Source organism: Paramormyrops kingsleyae, chromosome 21 (assembly GCF_048594095.1).
Source record: "Paramormyrops kingsleyae isolate MSU_618 chromosome 21, PKINGS_0.4, whole genome shotgun sequence".
NCBI lineage: Eukaryota > Metazoa > Chordata > Actinopteri > Osteoglossiformes > Mormyridae > Paramormyrops > Paramormyrops kingsleyae.
In genome coordinates this window covers 10,199,295-10,218,476 of record NC_132817.1, presented here as the reverse complement: position 1 = coordinate 10,218,476, position 19,182 = coordinate 10,199,295, and the positions used below count along the sequence as shown (strand labels likewise).

General features: G+C 40.6%; 1 protein-coding gene across 2 annotated transcripts in view; it reads left to right on the top strand.

Annotated features, from left to right (window-relative positions):
* Nucleotides 1–14,224: 14,224 nt before the first annotated feature.
* LOC111847641 (ephrin type-B receptor 1-B) overlaps nt 14,225–19,182 on the top strand; it is a 119,350-nt gene continuing 114,392 nt past the window's right edge. For both annotated transcript variants that reach the window (XM_023819016.2, XM_023819017.2), the window contains exon 1: nt 14,225–14,458. In XM_023819016.2, the coding sequence (XP_023674784.1) occupies nt 14,401–14,458 (58 nt within the window). In that variant the 5' untranslated portion in view covers nt 14,225–14,400. The remainder of the gene's footprint in view (nt 14,459–19,182) is intronic.

Here is a 19,182-nt window from a genome sequence, read left to right as displayed (position 1 = left end):
CAGTGTCACATGTCACCTGTATTCTCCCAGATCAGCAAATAATGTTGATCCAAATGACCTGGCTGTAGACCTCCATCTTCTCGGGAGTCAGAACTCATCTGTCAGACCATTCAGCTCAGCAAGAAGGGATTGAGAACATATACTTTCATTTATAATGCAACAGAATCGTCGACTAGATGTCATTTCTGGCCTGGGAGATGTGACTGTGCCCTTTTATAAATCCTCAACCCAAACCTGCTGGAAGCATGACACACGCTACTGAAAAACAGCTTTGACAGATGAAGCTACACTTCACCATGTACTGTAAGTGCTGTATAGAGCTTATTTTTGTCACATCACAGTATCATATTAATAGCTTACTGCAGAAGCTGGGGTGGCACCTTAGAGGGTAGCACTGTTGTCGTCCTGGGCTGCAGCTTTCAATCCCACCTGTGCTCTTGCCATGTCATGTGGGAAACTTCCCACAGTCCAAAAACATGCAGTTGGTGTTTCTAAATTGCCCAAATGGCACAATTGCGTGCAGGGGCGCAGGAACTGGGTGGGAAGGGAGCGCCCCCCCCACCCCCATAAATAGAATTTTACCCTTAAATTTAAAGTTGTGCCCCGCAATATCAAACTCTGTTCTACACCACTGATTGTGTGTGTGTGTTCCTCACAATGTAATAAAAACCTATTATTTTGACATTTAATTTTTATTACTTTATTTGACATATATACACTGGCCAACAATCTCAGGGTTCACTGGATGGGGCATCACAGGAACCAGGTAACTGCCCTGACTTTGGGCAGCTGATTGGATGGAAGTTTCCAGAATGAGGTGTGTTTCAGAAGGACTCAAGTAAGGATGATTGGTAGAGCTGGGGGGGGGGGGGGACCTAAATCAGGAGATAGTGCTAAAAACAACAATAAAGAAAGAGATTACACAATTGGAACCAGTGACACTGGCAAGAGGCAGACAAGATGTCAAGACTGAGCAAAGCTTGTCGCTCAGTATATACTGGGCCTGTAACTCCTGGTTTAATTAAGGTCCAGGCGACAGGAGTCTAAAATCAGATTGTGACTTTACGGTGCTAGATGACAACAGGCTCTCCAGCTTGTCCAACTGAGGCAACAGAGAGATTCAAGTCATTAATGCTGGTAAATATATTTTCACAAATAAAGGCTTTTTATATTCTTTGCGTTTTCTGATTGACAGTCTCTGGGAGAAGAAGTACTGCTCCCCAGTAAATGTTCAAGAGAAGATGACAGAATGATATCTACTTTAAAGTGCCCCCGCTCATGATGACATGAAGACACTATAAAAGATAAACCTTCAGACTTCTGAAGTCAACACAGCTATAAGAATAAGCACAATGTAAACTGTTTGATTTCTTGTACTTTATTACTTTATAATATTAAAGCCGAAGCAGTTGCATCTCCCCACCTGTGTATAATAATGAGCCTATAAAAGACTGATACTTTAAGTGTTTGAAAAATGTTCTTCTATACTTGGAAGACAGTCCTTCCACAAGCTCGGGATTGACGTCTTACCTTCAAGAGGGCTACAAAAATTTACACTTGTACCAAAATGTCCCCTTAATGTGGATCCCAGTCTGTATTCATACTGGGCAGGAAGATGCTCTGAAATAAGAATTATGTATCCATCCTGAAATGAGCCTTGACTTTAGAAATTCCATCTCTTAATAGAGTTCAATGAGCATATTGCCTACATTGACCATACCCTGTACTATGTAAGATGTATGTAAAGATGAACCCTTGTAACCTAGACTTACAGGACTTTCAGGACCAGTATATTACTGGAGAATAGTATAGGTATGCTATGAATTACAAGAAGACTGTGGTAATTACTTGTGTGGGCTTAAAAAAAGTAACTGAAAATTGGGATCAATGTAAAATTACTTGATATAAAAAAATCATTTTCTTAATCATTTTCAGGGTGATTACGATATTTTTCATAATCTGTATTATGACACATTTGGGGCAGGTTAATGTTACTCTCTCAATACGGCACAGTTTTGAGCATTATTCTGCACTTAAAGGTTATTGCACTCATCCCTGATATTCCAAAGCTTGGCCATGCCAACCAGGCTCTCCCACTCACTGAAATGTGTATGTGTGTGTGTGTGTGTGGGGGGGGGATCACATTTGAGGGCCAAATTGTCCCCAAAGTATAGTAAAACCTGAAATTTCCCTACTTTTACAGACATCTTTTGAGGTCCCCACCTAGATGACCTCAGTTTTATAAAAATCCATGAATGCAATCAAAAAAGTTAAAATGCCAAAAGTCTTTGGGTTGGTTACTTATGGTTAAGGTTAGGGATGGGTAAGGGTGTCGTGATTGGGATTAGGATTTTTTCCATAGAAATGAATGGAGGGTCCCCATTTAGACTTTTTTTTTGTTCGATCTGAGGTGGTACTTGGTGTAAAAAGTTTGAAAACCACTGGTCTAGTGTAAGGCAATGTCTAATGTCTACAGTCTTCCCACAACAAGATTATTACAATAGTTTTACTATGACAGGTAATGTAACGGTGGCAAAAGCAATTATAGTAATTTTCTGTAACTGGTTTTCCATTACAGGGTCACCGAGAGTCTTTAGCTCAGGCCAGGAAGCACGGGACGCAATTTTTTGGACTTTGTGAGGGAACGGGAGCACGCAGCAGAAGTCAAAATACAAAAACAGCAGGAGAAAATGCAATATCCATACATGCAGATCTGACTTCAGAATGAAACTCACAGTTCTGATAGTGTGCGATGATTGACCACCCTTTAATAAAGTCACTGAAATGTATTGTCTAACTTGTTTCAGACACTGAACACTAACTTGTTACTCAATTTAACACCCCTACCAGGGGAGATGCCATTCTTGATCTTGTTTTCTCTAATAACCAGGACAGGATTGGTAAATTAGACGTTTTAGAACCACTTGACAGTAACGATCATAACATGGTTAAATTTGAGGTTAAGTTTAGTGCCCGAAGAGCAAAGTCCAAATCAAAGATATATAATGTTAGGAAGGCTAACTTCAATTGTATGAGATTAAAACTAGAAACTGTGAACTGGATGGAGTTAATTAACAAAACTGTTGAAGAGGCATGGGAATTTTTTAAAAGCACATTATTGCAAGTGCAAGAGGACATCTAGGAAATTGCAACCTAGGTGGTTTACTAGGGAAATAAAGTATAAAGTAAGGAGGAAAATGGTTTTGTTCCAGAAATGGAAAATAACTGATGATGACAGAATAAAGCAAGAGTATCTAAATCTACAGGCTGAGTTAAAAAATGACATTAGACGAGCTAAAAGAAATGTCGAAAGGAAGATCGCATTGGAGGATGACGTTAAAAGTTTCTTCCAGTATTTTAACTCTAAAAGAGCTCTAAAAGCTGAAATTACTAATCTGCAGGATAGTAAGGGTCTTAAAATTGAAAACGACATTGATATAGTAAATGAGTTCAATGATAGTTTTGCATGGATATTCACTGTTGAGGACACTAGTAACTTACCAGTTCTTATTACTAATCCAGCATCATCTATAACTAATATATATATAACTGAAGCTGATGTTTTGCAAAGCCTAGCTAAGCTCAAAATAAATAAATCTCAGGGCCCTGATGGCATCTTACCTATAGTGTTAAAAGAGATGAGGGATATTATTTGCGGACCCTTAACTTTACTGTTTCAAAAATCCTTATCTGAAGGTGTGGTACCTTCTGATTGGAAGCATGCCAACATAACGCCCATTTTCAAAAAAGGGGATAGAAGTAATTTGTCAAACTATAGGCCAATCGGTCTAACTTGTATAACTGGTAAAGTTATGGAGGCTATAATCAAAGAGAAAATGGTAGATTACCTGGACTCCAATAACATTTTGAGGGATAGCCAGCATGGATTTAGGAGAGGTAGATCCTGTTTAAAGAATTTAAATTTTTGTCTATGAAGTTACTCTGTTGTTGTAAAATATATTCTGCTTACTACACAATTGCCTTTATGAGTGTTGCAACATGCCCTGGAAACTGAATTTGCTTCTAATATTGATGAGTTTTGCAATGAATAAGTTCTAAAATAAGTTGTAATATTGATGCATTTTAGCAGGCTGTGTGTTTTATCGGGTACCTTACAGATCCTTGCATCACTCCAGCCTGGTGTGCACGGTTTGAGATTTTTTATCAAAATCGAAGCAGCACAATATGATATTTCTAGTGATACACGGTGGCTGAAGGCACCATAAAGGGGAGGGAAGTTAAGATGATTCCAGGGGCCCCTGAGTGACAGGAGCCCTAAAAAATTTGGACTAAAATTGGATTGCTCTGGGCTGGGGGCCCAGTATGATATGCTGTCATGGGGCCCAAAATCTCCAGCCGCATCCCAGACGATGGCTTTCTCGCATTTAAGGACACAATTAAGGCTGAAGCTTTGATTTGTTTCAATGGACATTTTCCAGACTAATGTTAAAAATGACATCTGACCCATTACAGGTTGCAAGGGAAATTAATTTCTTTGGAGCCTGAAACATCTTATCACATTTCTCTGCTCTTTTATTGACACAGGGCACAGACACACAAACACACAATCATACACAAAGGGCAAGAGACACCAATTAACCAAGAGGAACCCAGAGGAATCACGGACTACACTGGTAAACTGCATACAGAGGGGGCAGTGAGATTCAAATCCCCAACCCTACAGTTGTGAGGCAGCAAGGGGCTTTTGTACCACCCCGGACATCTTTCATTTAATTTGTTATTGTATGTATGTAAAGCCCATTATGTCACATCCAGTGATAAATTGTTGCATTCCGTTTGTGCATGTTTCATGAAAGCTTATTAGTTGTCCACTTAAGAAAATATTTCGGGCTTAAAAATATTTTCGTTAAAATTTAAGTTCATATGTGTGATTTGTATGTTCAAATCTTTAAAGAATTCATCAAAAAAACATTTTCCTAGTTCTATTTAACTTTGTAAATGCAAATAATACAATTTGTATTTCACATATTTATTATCAATTGTGTAAGCTGAATGAATACTTGAATTTATTGAAAAATGTACTGTTATATATAGCTAAAACATAAGTAATATTGTTAAGTATATTTTTCAATAAATATTTGTTTTTTTCTGTAGGTTGCACTTAATGATGCTTGTGGGGAAAAATAACGTTTATGGATTTTCTGTCTCCGTTTTCCTGTTAATACCAAGAGTTGGTCTTAATTCTCCCAGCTTAGCATCCACAGCTCCATCCATCCATTTCAACCATCTGTTCCTGCTTACGGTCCACTCATAACTTTAACAAAGTCATATGATAATTTGGTTACACCAATTCAATAAAACCTTTGATATTATTTTGGAATGAAAGTAGGCTTTACTCTGTAGAAGGGTTTTAGGAAAATATGTTTACTTTGACCGTGAAATGTAATAACTCATGGTGCATTAAAATCAATTCTGAATAAGCCTGTAGTACAGGCTTTTAGACAAAGGGTGGAGCCTTTGTCCCTTCATGCACAGAAACTACATCAGCATTTAAAACTTTGTGCCTCCCTATCTTTTGTCGACAGGGAGTGTATTTTTGGGAAATGGTGAGCAACTAAGTTTGAAATTCTCTTCATGCTGAAACTGCATGGATGAGTAAACTGTTAAAATTAATAACATATATAATGTAAATAGCAAAGCATTTAATCCAAACTTTCACCAGACCATTTTAGGTAAAACAATCCAGCAGATGTGCTTCATTCTTCCTCAAGGGCACAACCTCAGCTATCCTCTCATTAGCCAACATGCTGGTGCGGATCCAGAACAGATTTCAGGCAACATGGAGAGAATTAGGGCACCACTGTTCTTCTTTATGCTTGTTAGGTAGATTTCTTGTGTCAATTAAATTATGGTGCAATAAGTGCATTGCTTTGCTTCCGTTCCAAACCTCTATAGCCTCTGGAGACACATTTTCCCGGAGATGTGTGGCACCTCCCATCCGTGGAGAGCTGACCCCCCTGCTGTTCCCTTCATATGCTTGCCGCTTCGGTCTGTAACAAGCCCTGGCAAGCATTCCCCATGGGATGGTGAGGAAGATGCTCTCCAAAGCAGATAGCGGGGACCCGTAAAGTCAGAGACTGACAAGGCCGGCTGAGGGACCATTTAGGGAAGGAGAAACTCATCGTTTCAGCTTGGAACGTGCCTGTATTGTCACCATGCTGAACATACCTGCATGTACATTGAGCTGTTCTGAGAGTTTCGTTAAAATATTATGTAATATGGAGCCCTAGCAAGCATATTTACTCTATTCAGAGTTTTATGTTTATAAAGAACATGACGGGGACTCCAAAGGTACTCATGAATGGGAGTGAAGGGAAGACACATGCAGCTTATGTGGACCGTACATTATCATTCGGAACAGTGAAACTTCTCTTCCGCACTATATTGAGAGTTACTCATTAATTGTATATTGAGGGCATAACTGACTTGTTGCAAGTCCACTGTTGATTGTTTACACTATGCAGTGCTCTGAACTGTGGCATACAGTAGTTAAAAAACGATAATGCTTTACTGCACCTTCATAATATCTTTATAATGCATTCGTAGAATATTCATAAGCCTTCATAATGCCTTAATAGAACATTCATAAGCAGCGTGTAAGTATACCAAAGCATCCCAACATACTTAACATAGCTTAACAGCTTTAACATTAATAATATAATATTTACATTAGTAACAAACATTACAATTGTATACTGATGTACAGTAAGGTACAGTTGACATAAAGGATTATGTTATAGTACATAGTACAATGCTGTATCTTCTATTTCTTATCTGTAGCATACGATCAGAGTGGCTTAAAATTGCAAAGTGAACCTGTCCCCCCCAGGAAAAAAACCCTCCACACACTCTGACATGTACCCCCTACATATTGCACCTGTCTTATTTTTGTATGGGTGTTACATCCCAAAGGTTTTGACATTTATCGCTTTATTTCTATTCTGGAGACCTTTGCATATCGTCAGGCAGCCTATTACAGGACGATTATGCGATTGCCGGTGGTCATGCAATCATAGAAATGTCACGGTGAACCTCCAAAGGTCAGTACGATAACATGCAGCCAATCGTCATTCTCGGCACACATTCCTGTTATCAGTCACATGGGCCACAGCGCAGTGAGAATCTACCAAGATGAATGCTGAAGGTTTTCAGGTTCTTGAGTTGGATATTTGCCCATTACGGTTTGTTGCTGTCCCAGTGACCCCTTTCACACTGTAGCCTTGAGGGTCCATTTGTTTATGAGTCGGCTTGTACTACAGGTATGTCTGACAGGTCTGTTGTATAGCTCTGTGTGCTAAGCTATCATTACAAGGGGCTGAGTCTAAGGTTTTAAGCAAAAAACTAATAATAATAAGTACAAAGCAAACTCCAAAACAACCATCAACCATCCTTTCTGTAGGTAAGAGACTCATGACTAAGCAGAGACAAGAATTACTGATGGGCTCAGGCGGTTCTTGTCTTTCAATTAATCCACCCCTGGAGTGACCTCACGTCCTAGGAATTCCAGAGGATTCACCAGGGCCGCTGCTTCGTTGGCGCCACCTGCTGTTCACACACAGGATGACATGCTGATGCAGTATGAAACAAATTGGACATTATATCCAGCTTTCACACAAAACTTGTCACATTCTAGCGTCATCTTCCCAACATGTCATTATCATTCTCCCAACATGTGCCAGCAGCTGTAGATAACCTACACCAGTGTCACTCAAACCGGTCTTTGGGGACCCAAGGGGACCCCTTTTTGCTTCCTCCCAGCTCCCAGGGAGCTGGAACTGGAAAAACATGGACCTTCTGTTTCAGAAACTCTGACCTACACACCCAACCACAGCAGACACCACACTATCCAGCTTGGCCTAGTCTGACCTGCCAGATACCAGCTATGGGGGGATGTCTCTCCGCCAAACATACCCAGAGACCCTGTACCTGTACCTGTCAACTAACTTACTTCCACTAACTATCCACTATGAATGATTCATTTGGTCATTTTCCATTTGTGACAAATGCCTTCAGTTTTTGGGCCAGAGGTTAGGCTTTCACCCTGCTGGTTGCCTGTGACAATATAATTGCCTTTAATGTTTAACATCAGGATGTGCATAGCTCACTCAGGGCAGACTGATTCGGTGATGTCACTTCAGCTGTCTTTTGAGGGACTGAACAATCAATATCTCTGTTACACTTAATGATGTTGTGGTTTATGTATGGTGACAGAAAAGCTTCCCTGTGTTTCCTGGCCGATTTATGTAGGGTTACACATGAATGAATTCAGACATGGCTGGATTGCTATATTAGATTTTCCGCAGAGCAAAAATGGTAAGTCATCGTCATCACATTTGACAGGTAGGGTTAAAACCATGCCCTCACCTCTGGTTATTAAACAGACCAGCCAGACGGTGTTTTTTTCTTTTGGACAAAAATCAACAATGATGCCAAATATCTCTTCTATCTTGGAGTCCTTGACTTTGAACGGAAAATAGGTCTCTCACAATTTCAGCCATTTCTGCTCCTTTGGAGCGTTTCACCGTTGTCAGGTTTGTCCAAAACGTTTTACAGATGCCTCCGCCTAGACTGCTCCTTTGATCAATCTTGGACTTACCAAGCTTTAATTCCTCTGAAATTTGAATGCTTAATTGTACCACTGTGGGGCCAGATTGCAAGCGATCCTCTTCACCCCATATGGCTAAGATGAACCAGTATTCCCAGTGCCATTATCCTAAGCAACTTGTGGATTTTCACTAGTATATGGCTGGATATTTCACTAGAGCGCGAGTCACATGACCTGCTTTGCTGTAAGGTACTACAACAGGTCTTGAACCAATAAACCTCAGTCACATGTCCAGATGCCTAGTTCCTGCCCTATCCCTGCAAACCCATATGCTGTGTGGGCCCCACAATCACTGGCAATGGCTATATTTATGCTTATCCAGAGTGACACACTGTACATGCTTAAGGTTAAATATTACTGGCAATATGCATGGATATGCATTGATTTTCTTTAATATTGTATTCAAGAATTTTGTTTGTGGTAGTGTTTAATCTTAAACATGGTTAAATCCTATATATTAGGCTCATTTTATCACCTGAGGTGAATCCTTGCATAATATAGATCCGAGTTGCCCAATTCTGGTTCTGAAGGACCTGTTTGCTATGTATTTTGCAGGTTTCCCTGCTCAAATACATCTTCATCGGCCTATTACCAGGTTTAGTAAGTGTGCCTGAGCAGGGAAATCTGCAAAAATCTGCAAAATGTGTTGCAAACTGGGCCTCCAGGACCAGAACTGGACAAGCCTGATATAGATGCTGTATATCAGTAGTGGGACCCCATTTAACGAGACCTGCTGAAGAGTGTGCTATGGAAGTAACCAGTAATACAGCTCTTGTAAGTTGTCATTGGGGTTTCACAGTATCTGGAAGCAGAGCCTTCAATCTGATATTCAAATTGGGGAGGTGGGTTGGGATGAAATGTATGCATCTGTGAAGGTTCACAAGCTAGATGGACAGCTGTGCTTTGTCTTTGTGTTTTGTGGTTTTTGTTTGATTCATTGGCACTCCGTGAAATTGCATCAAATACAATATATAGAATGAACAGGTCATATGAGCTGTTTACGGGTCCGACACAACATCCCATTGATGAGCTTTGTGTACATTTCAGTTTTTCCGGAGGACAGTTTGTCTCTTCCCGTACCCAGAGGGCAGCCACCTCGCTGCTGATTCAGGACCTCAGAGCGTCGCCTCTTCGGTGTAGGAGGTGGAGAGCTCCAGCTCATTTTCGCTCAGCATTCCTCCGGCTCCCTGCCGGCCTAAGCGTCCTCCAGTCCTCCCACACATGTATTCCTGTGCTTCACCCCAGCTCCACTGGAGCACCATCGCCTGCCAGCGGGCTGCATCAGGTAGGTGCCGACAGACCTGCATTCCTGTTTTTACCAATTTAGAAAGAAGATTGTGCTTGTTACTTCCATTAATATACCCAGACAAATCTAGTCTCGGATGCCATAGAAGGAAGGCAAACAGCTACAGATATATTTTTGCCTGTTTAAATTATTTACTACATTCATAACTTCCTCAAGCAGATGTCCTACATGAGCTTCCTTGGTTAGCCTGCCTTTGCTGCATTAACTGCAATGCTGATTCCAGCTAGGTTAACCTTATTTTGATGGCGTAGGGCAATCATTCTCAATCAGAGGAATATAGAACAAAAACCAAGACAAAACACACACTGGACCATAGCTGGACTGTATATCAGTATTTTTTCAAAAAGAGATATAGGATGATACAATACTTTTTATATTAATATGCTTTAATTTTGCGTTAAAATTATTGTTTTATTATTTTGCTTGAAACCAATTCTATTCCCTCTCAGAATTCACACTATAACCAAAACATTCAGTTTCATCAGTATTTCATGGTGAAGCTGATGAAGGGGAAAGACAAGGAATCATCGTTACTTTTGTTTTAAAACATTGTTAACTATATTGTAATTTGCAATATTCATTTTATGTTGTCGAAGGGTAATACTGTAAAATGAGGGTCTTTTCAATTCATAAGCGCATGTATGATGGTTGTCAAGTTTCTGTTTTTTTTCCAAATAGGTTTTACATTTAGATTTTTTTTTGTTGATAAACATTCACCACAATATCATAAACTGAGGGGAAAAAACTGCTGGTGGACATTCTAGAGTGAAACCTTGTTTGAGTCATCTTTAAAAGAAATTATGTTGTTTGGCAGTGTAACCAGATTAAAATATGTTTGGCAAATTTTGTCATCATTACAGAAAACATAGAAGAGAAACAACATCATAACCTGTCAGCTGACACACGTTTTCCTGGATACTGGGAGTCCTTGGATAAAAAAAGTTTGAGAGCCACTGGTGCAGGGAACCTGGGAAAAGTAGTTAGTGGCATAATGGAATGTCTTGGTGTGACTGTGATGGTATGAGAGGCTGCATATGTGTGCAGGAGTGATGGATTGAAGATGATGGGGGTTCAAAATGCAATAAAAGCCATGTGTGCATGTCCAACAAGACCTGCTGAAGAGTCTGGTAGGGAATAGCTGCTAATTAGACTCTGTAAGTTATGTCATTTGGGTTTCATAGTCTCTGATGCTTGGTAGGTCAGAAGCAGAGCCGTCAATCTGATTATTCAAATTGGGAAGGGGGGGTTGGAGTGAAATTTATTTATCTGTGAAATTCACAAGCTAGATGGATGTTTTATCTTGGTTTTTGTTCAATTCATTGTCGCTTTATGAAATTGCAATAAATACAAAACACTGAATGCACAGAATGTGGGAGCAGCGTAACTGAGCTGGAGTCTCTGATTGGCTGGTCAATATGCCCCAAATCCCTTGGTCACAGCCATATTGGCTGACTCTCTGATCTCCACGGTGACGAGAAGCACAGGATCTTGACAAATATCTGACATCAGGTGCTAAAGAATTCCGGAGGACATCCCTTGGTTGCCCCCTCCCACCATTGGGAGTAACACATTGAAGGAACATGTCTCACTCCCTCACTTTTAATATCTTCCCTGTCAAATTCAGCACAAGCAAATACTACAGCAATCAAGCAAGAATAAAGGAGCAGGGCACAGCACACAGATCACACAAACGCCTTCCTGTGTACTTCCATCTAGGTATGGTTTCCTCATGCTTTTCTCTACAAACCACATCTTCTCTTCTTTCAAAAATGACATAACCCAAAGGTCAAAGGTCATTTTTGCCAACAGTTTCACTCTGGCCCAACTCCTGAAGCTCAGGAAAGGCAAGTGGTAGGTGACAGAAGAACAGAGAAGGAATGCGAGAATAAGTAGGTGACAAATGGCAGACAAAGGAGGAGATGGGGTGAGGGAAGTAAAGATAGGATAATGGTGCGGAGGGGGGAGAGGAAAATAGGTGGGAAATGTGGGATGGATGGAGCAGAGCAGTGATGGCAGCAGCCAGGAGAGCTGCGGGGTTTATCTCTGCTCCAGACGACGGGGATGTGGAGAAGAGGAACAGGTGTAAGAGCTGGTGATGATAAGCAAACGGGAGAGCTTAGGCCTGTGCACGTCTCTCATGGAGGTTTACTGGAGAGATGTGAAGCTGTGTGGGGGGGGGGGGGGGTAATCATTGGCTCAGTGCCAGCCATCTGTGGGAGCAGGCCCTGGGGATGGGATGTCCATGTAATGCGCCCAGATTCACAACACAATTAGGGCTCTTTTCAGATGCAAATGCGAGGCTTGTGGGTCTATGATGAGGACGAGGGCATCCGCATTCTGCGTGAGTGGGGTGCAATTTGTTCTCTGCTGGGGATATTCCCCAGCTGATGAGCTCCACTCAGTGCTGGGTCTGCAAAACGAAGCATGCCCAGTAGCTGGAGTGAGGAGACTGCCGCCAAGTAGCAGACAGCCAAGTTTAAAGGGCGAGAACATCATGTCACAGAGCTGCGGGCTGCTTTACATGGGGGAGGAGACTGTTCATAAGACAAAAAGGTACTGTACATATTTGACAAGCAACTAATGATTAGCAATTGACAAATGTATCACTTTTATTGAAGTTCTTCAATTAACAGACAGGGGGATTTGTGTGTAAGAGTGTACTGAATAATATGCGTGTGTGTATATACGTGTCTATGCAGTATGTACAATATATATATATACTGTATATATATATATATATATATATATATATGTATACTGTATATACCAAAACATACATACATACACACACACACACTAAACACACAGACACTCACTACCAGTCAAAAGTTTTTCAAACACTGAGATTTTCCACATTTGCATGTTGGTCATTTAACATTTACTAAAAATGTACTCAGTATTCTTTGGTAACAAATAAATTTACAGTATTTGAGGACCTTTATTAGTAAGAAAATGTCAAACATACTCTAGCAGTTATAACAGCAGAGAAATGAGATGAAACAGGTGACTAATGTTTTTAAAGTTAAAGGACAGTCTAGAATTTGACTCTGCCATCAGCACACAACCAGTTAATAGAATGTCAGACATGCACTGTTACATACTCTTTCCATGTTATAAAGGAAACTTGTTCTAATTGACAGTTTATTTGACAGTTATTTTCATTTACAGTTGTTCGCTTAATTTTCCAATCCTTAACAAGAATACAAAAATCTGCAGTTTATGAAATAAATGGAAAAGTGGTTAAAAAAAACCTGTGCTGTGCTAAAACTTTTTACTGGTAGTGTGTGTGTCTGTGTCTGTGTGTGTAGAGGCACAGCGACAGCACAGGCAGGGCAGACAATGGCCTGGGGCCCTGAGCTGGGAGGGGCCCTCGAGGGCAGCCGGTTACATACTGTAGCGCACTGCAGCGACAAATCTGCTTTATTTGTGTATTCTGTTTTTCACAAAAGTGAAAATAAAGGTCTTGCGTTTATTAAATTCTCTTTGATGATATTATTAATGTACACTTCACAATAAAATAAAGGTAATACAGTTTACCATGCCGGCCAAGTTGGAGGGTCCCATTGAGTTTGTGCCTAGGGCCCCCAGAGTCCCTAGACCAGGGCTGCCCAATCCTGCTCCTTGAGAGCAACCACCCTGCAGAGCTTAGGTGCAGCCCTAATAAAACACACCATATACAGATAATCAGACCCTTCAGTTTTATCTCAGTATTAGGGTTAGCTATGTTTAAGTTATGTTGGTTCTCTCTCTCTGTCTCTCTCTCTCTCTCTCTCTCTCTGTATATATATTATCTATGTATGTATATGCATATATTTACTAGTATGAAAAATCCAAAGCAGAATCTCTGTAGAAGTATTCTCTCCAGTGTAATATATTCCCACATTATGTTATATAAACAATAAAGCCGAAGGATTTACTACTGAGCCGTGAATTAATCGTATTAATCACACCATTACACACGCCACCGATTGGTTCTTCAGAAGGCCAGCGTACATCTGCACGCAATCAACCCCTAAACTACGTCAGACATCGATGCATTTTAAGTATTTGAAAAAGAATGGCGGCGAGGGCATCGGAAACGGCCGCTTGGCGGTGCTATTTCTCTTCTGTCGGCAAAGGAAAAGTGGCTCAGCCGGGCAAGTCGAAAAGTTTTGTTAGACTAACAATACCTATGAGGGGGGGGGAGCTCGGTTGCAATTGGTCCAGGATTTGTATTCTCTTTACTGTGATTGGATAGGTTGTGTTAAAGAAGTGGGAGGAAGGGGGGGGGGAGTCCGTCGGACCCACCCACCACACGGGCACCAGTTCGCTGCTAGAAGCGGCCCCTTAACGTGCTGTTTACTACAAGCTTGAAATGTGAGTCAAAATACACGCTACAGGAATAACGTTTTTCTGTGACAGCTGGGGGATTGCGTACGAGCCTTTTGGTGAAACATCAAGGGGGAAAGTGGTGGAGAATACTATTGCCATGACCGTGGATTTGATCACGATTTTATGCATCATCTCTACGGTTTCTGCAGTTGAAGGTAAATGCCTAGATTTAATATTGATTTTGATCTTTGATGTGCAGTTTTGGGGATGCACTACGGCTGCATCGTATTCCAGGGAAAGCTGAACAGGTCTCGCAGCAGAGTACTTGGAGTAGTTTGTTTTACCGGGTATTTAAAACAGAACACGTGGGTGTCTCCGGTATAATCTTTACACTTGTTTATTTAATTTGATCAAGTTCACATGAAATGAAAGTGTAATGAATGTTTGTATGGAAGTCCAGAAACGGCACTACAGGCTGTTGCTGAAATTCTCAAGTGTGATATATTCTGGAGTGTATACATGTCCCGTTAAATTTACTCACCCATTGCACTTGAATTCTGCATTATCGGAACTTTAAACGTAAAAGAGTGAACGAGTTAAGTGAATTTAACAACAATTAATGGTTATGTTTATTTCATCCGCTGTCTTTGAATAAGTCCGATCCAATATGATATTAATGCCATCAGTTGTTAATTTTAATATAAAACATAATGCACACGTCATTTTGTAACCGGTTCCAGTTATTTCGAAAAATGTGTCAATGAGCGTGCAGGCTTTGTACATGTTTATATAATATGTTAATGTTTGCAGTTATTTCTTGCCGTTGTTGCTTGCTTCACGCTAGGTTTTATAATAGGAGGTATGCTTAAAGAAGAGAATCCATATTACTGCTGTCCAGCATCTAACTTGACTATCTAGACTAATGGTCTCTCTCCTTGCGTTTTCATGGTACTGATGCAGTTTTTCAAATACAACTTTTAAAATCCACCCAGTCCTCGGAGTTTAAAGATAGATTCTGCATTCTCTTGTAACCGATGGCATATCTGGTAAATTAGACATATTAGTAATGCTTAGCACTTTTGTTAGGTAAAGTATTACTAATGCATGAAGTAAGGGCGCGATCGATGTGTTCCTTTAAAACTCCGAGTTTGAAATATAATTTCCGACAAATTACAGAAGTGCTCGAAACGCCAAAAACATGGAAAATGGACAGATCGGTGAAGTTATTTTTTAGATCTACGGAAACGTCACTGTTAATGTGATGGTGTGGTTAAATTATGCAGATGTGCCTTCTGGATTGAAGCTTTCTGCTGTCTAATCACCCCCGCAGAGGCGTCTGAAAGCCCCGATTCGGCGGAGCCTCGCCGCCCCTCCCCACTGGGCCCTGCCGCTTCTGATCTCCGTCTCCGGCGTAACGCAATGAGCTCCAGACACCAGAAAAAAAAGCTGTGTGATCTGTGATCAGCTTCACAATTAAACTTATGCCCAAGTTTCTTTTTCCTTTTCCAGGAAGCCAGAAGTCAGAAACAGAGTATTTTAATTGCATTTGTCGATTAACGTTTTTAATTACATTGGTGTCTATTTCTTTCTGTTGAGGGAACATTTAATGCCGTTCTACTAATGACACTTCTCGTTAATGCTTGTAACTGCCAGTCGTGTTATATGCTTAACCGTAGTCCATATATAGGCGTTGAGCAAAAGCAGTAAAATAGAAATATGCGCTTATTATGGTTTTATTTAAGGTAAGGTGAGACGTGGAAGCTCATCTTGTTTGTCATTGATGTTTTTGTCACTAGTAGGCCTAAATAACAGCTATATACAACAAAATAATAATAATAATTGTTGTTATTATTATTTATAGGCCTATATATATACACATATATTTTATAATTATTAATGTTAACATCAACAGTAATCTATTAAATATTAAATAATATTAATAAATACTGAAATAAATCGCAAAAGAAATTAATGATCAGTTTTCTTATTTCATATTCTAATGACGCTAATCTTCCCGTACTGACGCTGAACTTAAGTGAAAATCTTTGTAATTAGCCGAAACCGAACGTTTGTCCGCCGTGTGAAATGAACTCGCATATTGGATATGTGTAATCGTACCTGCAATAGTACCTGCTGGAGTATATAATCTAAATTATTCAGTTAATAATAATGGTACTATTTTAAATGCTTTGTGCATACGTAAGTTGTATTAGGATGTTTGGTTGATCGATCTGCCTTTATATCCAGTATAACTGGTTGCTGGTACAGGCTATATCTGCCATGTCTCGGGCGAGGCTGCTCGATACGCTGCTGTCCTATGAGACATGGAGCTGAATTTGGGTTATCGCACACCTGCATGCTCTTAGCATAATGGCCACTCTTTCCTGGCGTCGTAGAACAAGTTGGCAGTTTCGTATACGGGATTCAGCTGCAGACTGAATTAGAATGAACTACATCTCTCGTTTTAACATGTTATGGTATTTAACACACTAACCATTAGTGTTACTGGGCTGACTTGAGTTATGGACGGTCATAGTAAAACCTAGGTCCATTCGTTTATATTGGTGACCATTTAAAACATGCATTTGGGTGAATTGTCGTCTCTGAAATTGGTGTCTGTGTGCATATGCTACTGGATAAATGATGATGGAAAATAGATGAACAGACCTTTGTTTATAAAGTACAGTGGTACCTCAGAACTCGAATTTAATCCGTTCAGAACTCCGGATCGAATCCTAAAAAGTTCGAATTCTGATCAAATTTTCCCCATAAGAAATAATGTAAAACCAATTAATTGGTAATTCCCGGCCCCAAAAAAATACATCTAAATATGTTTTTTTTAGCATTTAAACACAAAATGAACAGGATAAAACAAGAAGAGCATATACTGTACTAAACACATCTAAGCACATTTATCAAAACAGTAATTTGTAAAGTAAGAAAATAAATGTATCCAAACAATGTCTAAGGTTTTTTTAAAAACAATGTGTCCTGCCCGGATAGTCCGCTTCTTCCGTGTGCCACGCCCCCTCGTTAACCTCGTGTAGGATCCCCATGTGATCAGCTGTTTCTGGTTGTTGTCATTAGTCCTGTGTGTTTAGTTCGCGTTTCAGTTTGTTTCCCCAGTCCAGTCATTGTATTGTCCGTCTGCGTTTTGCCTACCTTACCTGTAATTAAACCCCGTATTCCCCAATACCCTGACGTCTGCGCCTTTGCCTCCATTCTGTCCTGCTCCGCACGACAATATTATTATAATTAAATGTATTAATGATTTATTATTAATATTAAAATAATTAATAAGAAATCTTTATTTTTAAATGTATTTTATTAGATAGTAATTACTATTACTGTCTATCATTGTGTTTTTACTCTCTAAATATATGTATTCAGCTAGTGTAAACATGCACGATGCTATCACAGCGAATGCGAGGCTTAGACTGAAGCATTACCCTATGTTTCCGCTGAGCGACGTGCTGCGTGACTCATTTCCCAGCGCGTACAAGTTATCATAGATCGGCGTTCACGGTTTGACTTCTGAGATTTAAATCGAGTTATAGGTGAATTTTTTTTTCGAACTGGTTGGTTCGACTTTTAAGAAATTCGAGTTCTAATGAGTTCGAGAACTGAGGTACCACTGTACTTCTAAAATGGTATCTGCATATGGTTTGATTTTCTAAAGAGTACAGTTTCAGTAACTCAGCCCAGTGTTGTCTAATCGCTTGGCTGGTGTAAAATGACTTCTCTCTTGATCTTGTTGATGGTTTCAGTTTGCCAAGAATTTCGACATTCCTGCTCCCTCGCTGCCTGACATGTAAGGTACACACTGTTCTTGTTTGAGGTTTCAGGGCTGTGGATGCTCCACGGCTCTCCGTGCCTCTTGGAAGCAGATTAAACGCCTGTAATCTTCAGATCAGGCCAGTAGCAGCGGAGTGTAGGCTGCAGTGAAAGGTGTTTCATGCTACCTACTGAGAAGCAGCTACCATTGACCTGCTCGGTGGGCTTAGGAAGGAGCGGGTGGGTTCCCTGTCCTCCTCAAGCCTGGATCTGAGCTGTGACTTCATAATGATCACCCCTTGGACTCTCACAATAAAGAAGAGCTGTGCGCGCTCGCTCTGTCCGCTTCCTTTGGTTTCTCTCCCTTAAACTGGAACCGCTTGAAGGTCGTCATTCTGAAACTGAATCAAGGTTCTTTAAAATATAAAAACAGAGAATCTGTCGTCTGAGGAACACCGATGATGAGGCAGTCTGATTCAGCTGTCCTTGATATGCTCTCCTCTGTAGCACTTAGCTTCTCAGGAACCATTTTCTATTCAATATCTCCATTTATCCTCTATAATCCCACATTCAATATCATCACTCAACAGGTCACAATAGACTACCCATAGACTACCCCATCTCCCCCTCCCCCTCTCTTCCCTCCCTCCATCTTTCTCCCTCTATTCTTCACTGATAAGTGTTTCCTAAACTATAAAAATCAGCGCTGAGCATTGTTAATAGTGAGCGATGGCAGGATGCGGAGTCCCCAGCTTTACGGGGCAATCATGCCGACTCTTCTGCCCATGGAAGCCTCTCTCTTTCCCAGCTCCGAGGCGAGCGGCCCCTGTCTACCTTTAATTGCTTTCGGGGCAAAGCGAAACAAGTGGCGGAACTTGGAATGGCAATTTCCACGGTGAATAATGATCCGACGGCATGGGGAATGTCGTGGCTTCTTAATGGCATGCAGATTCCCCCACCCCCGTCGGAGCCTGTAGCCTTTGATTTATTTACTTTTGTTTTTTTTTGTTTTTTTTGCATGTGTCTCAGAGGCTGCTCACATGGGGGGGGGGAGCAGCTGTAGGCTCCCTCCTCCTTCACAGGACTCTCCCTTGTGGCACCAAGGAATACCCCCCCCCCACAAAGGAAACCTTTCCCCCATCATGACGTTCACCTATACGTCCTT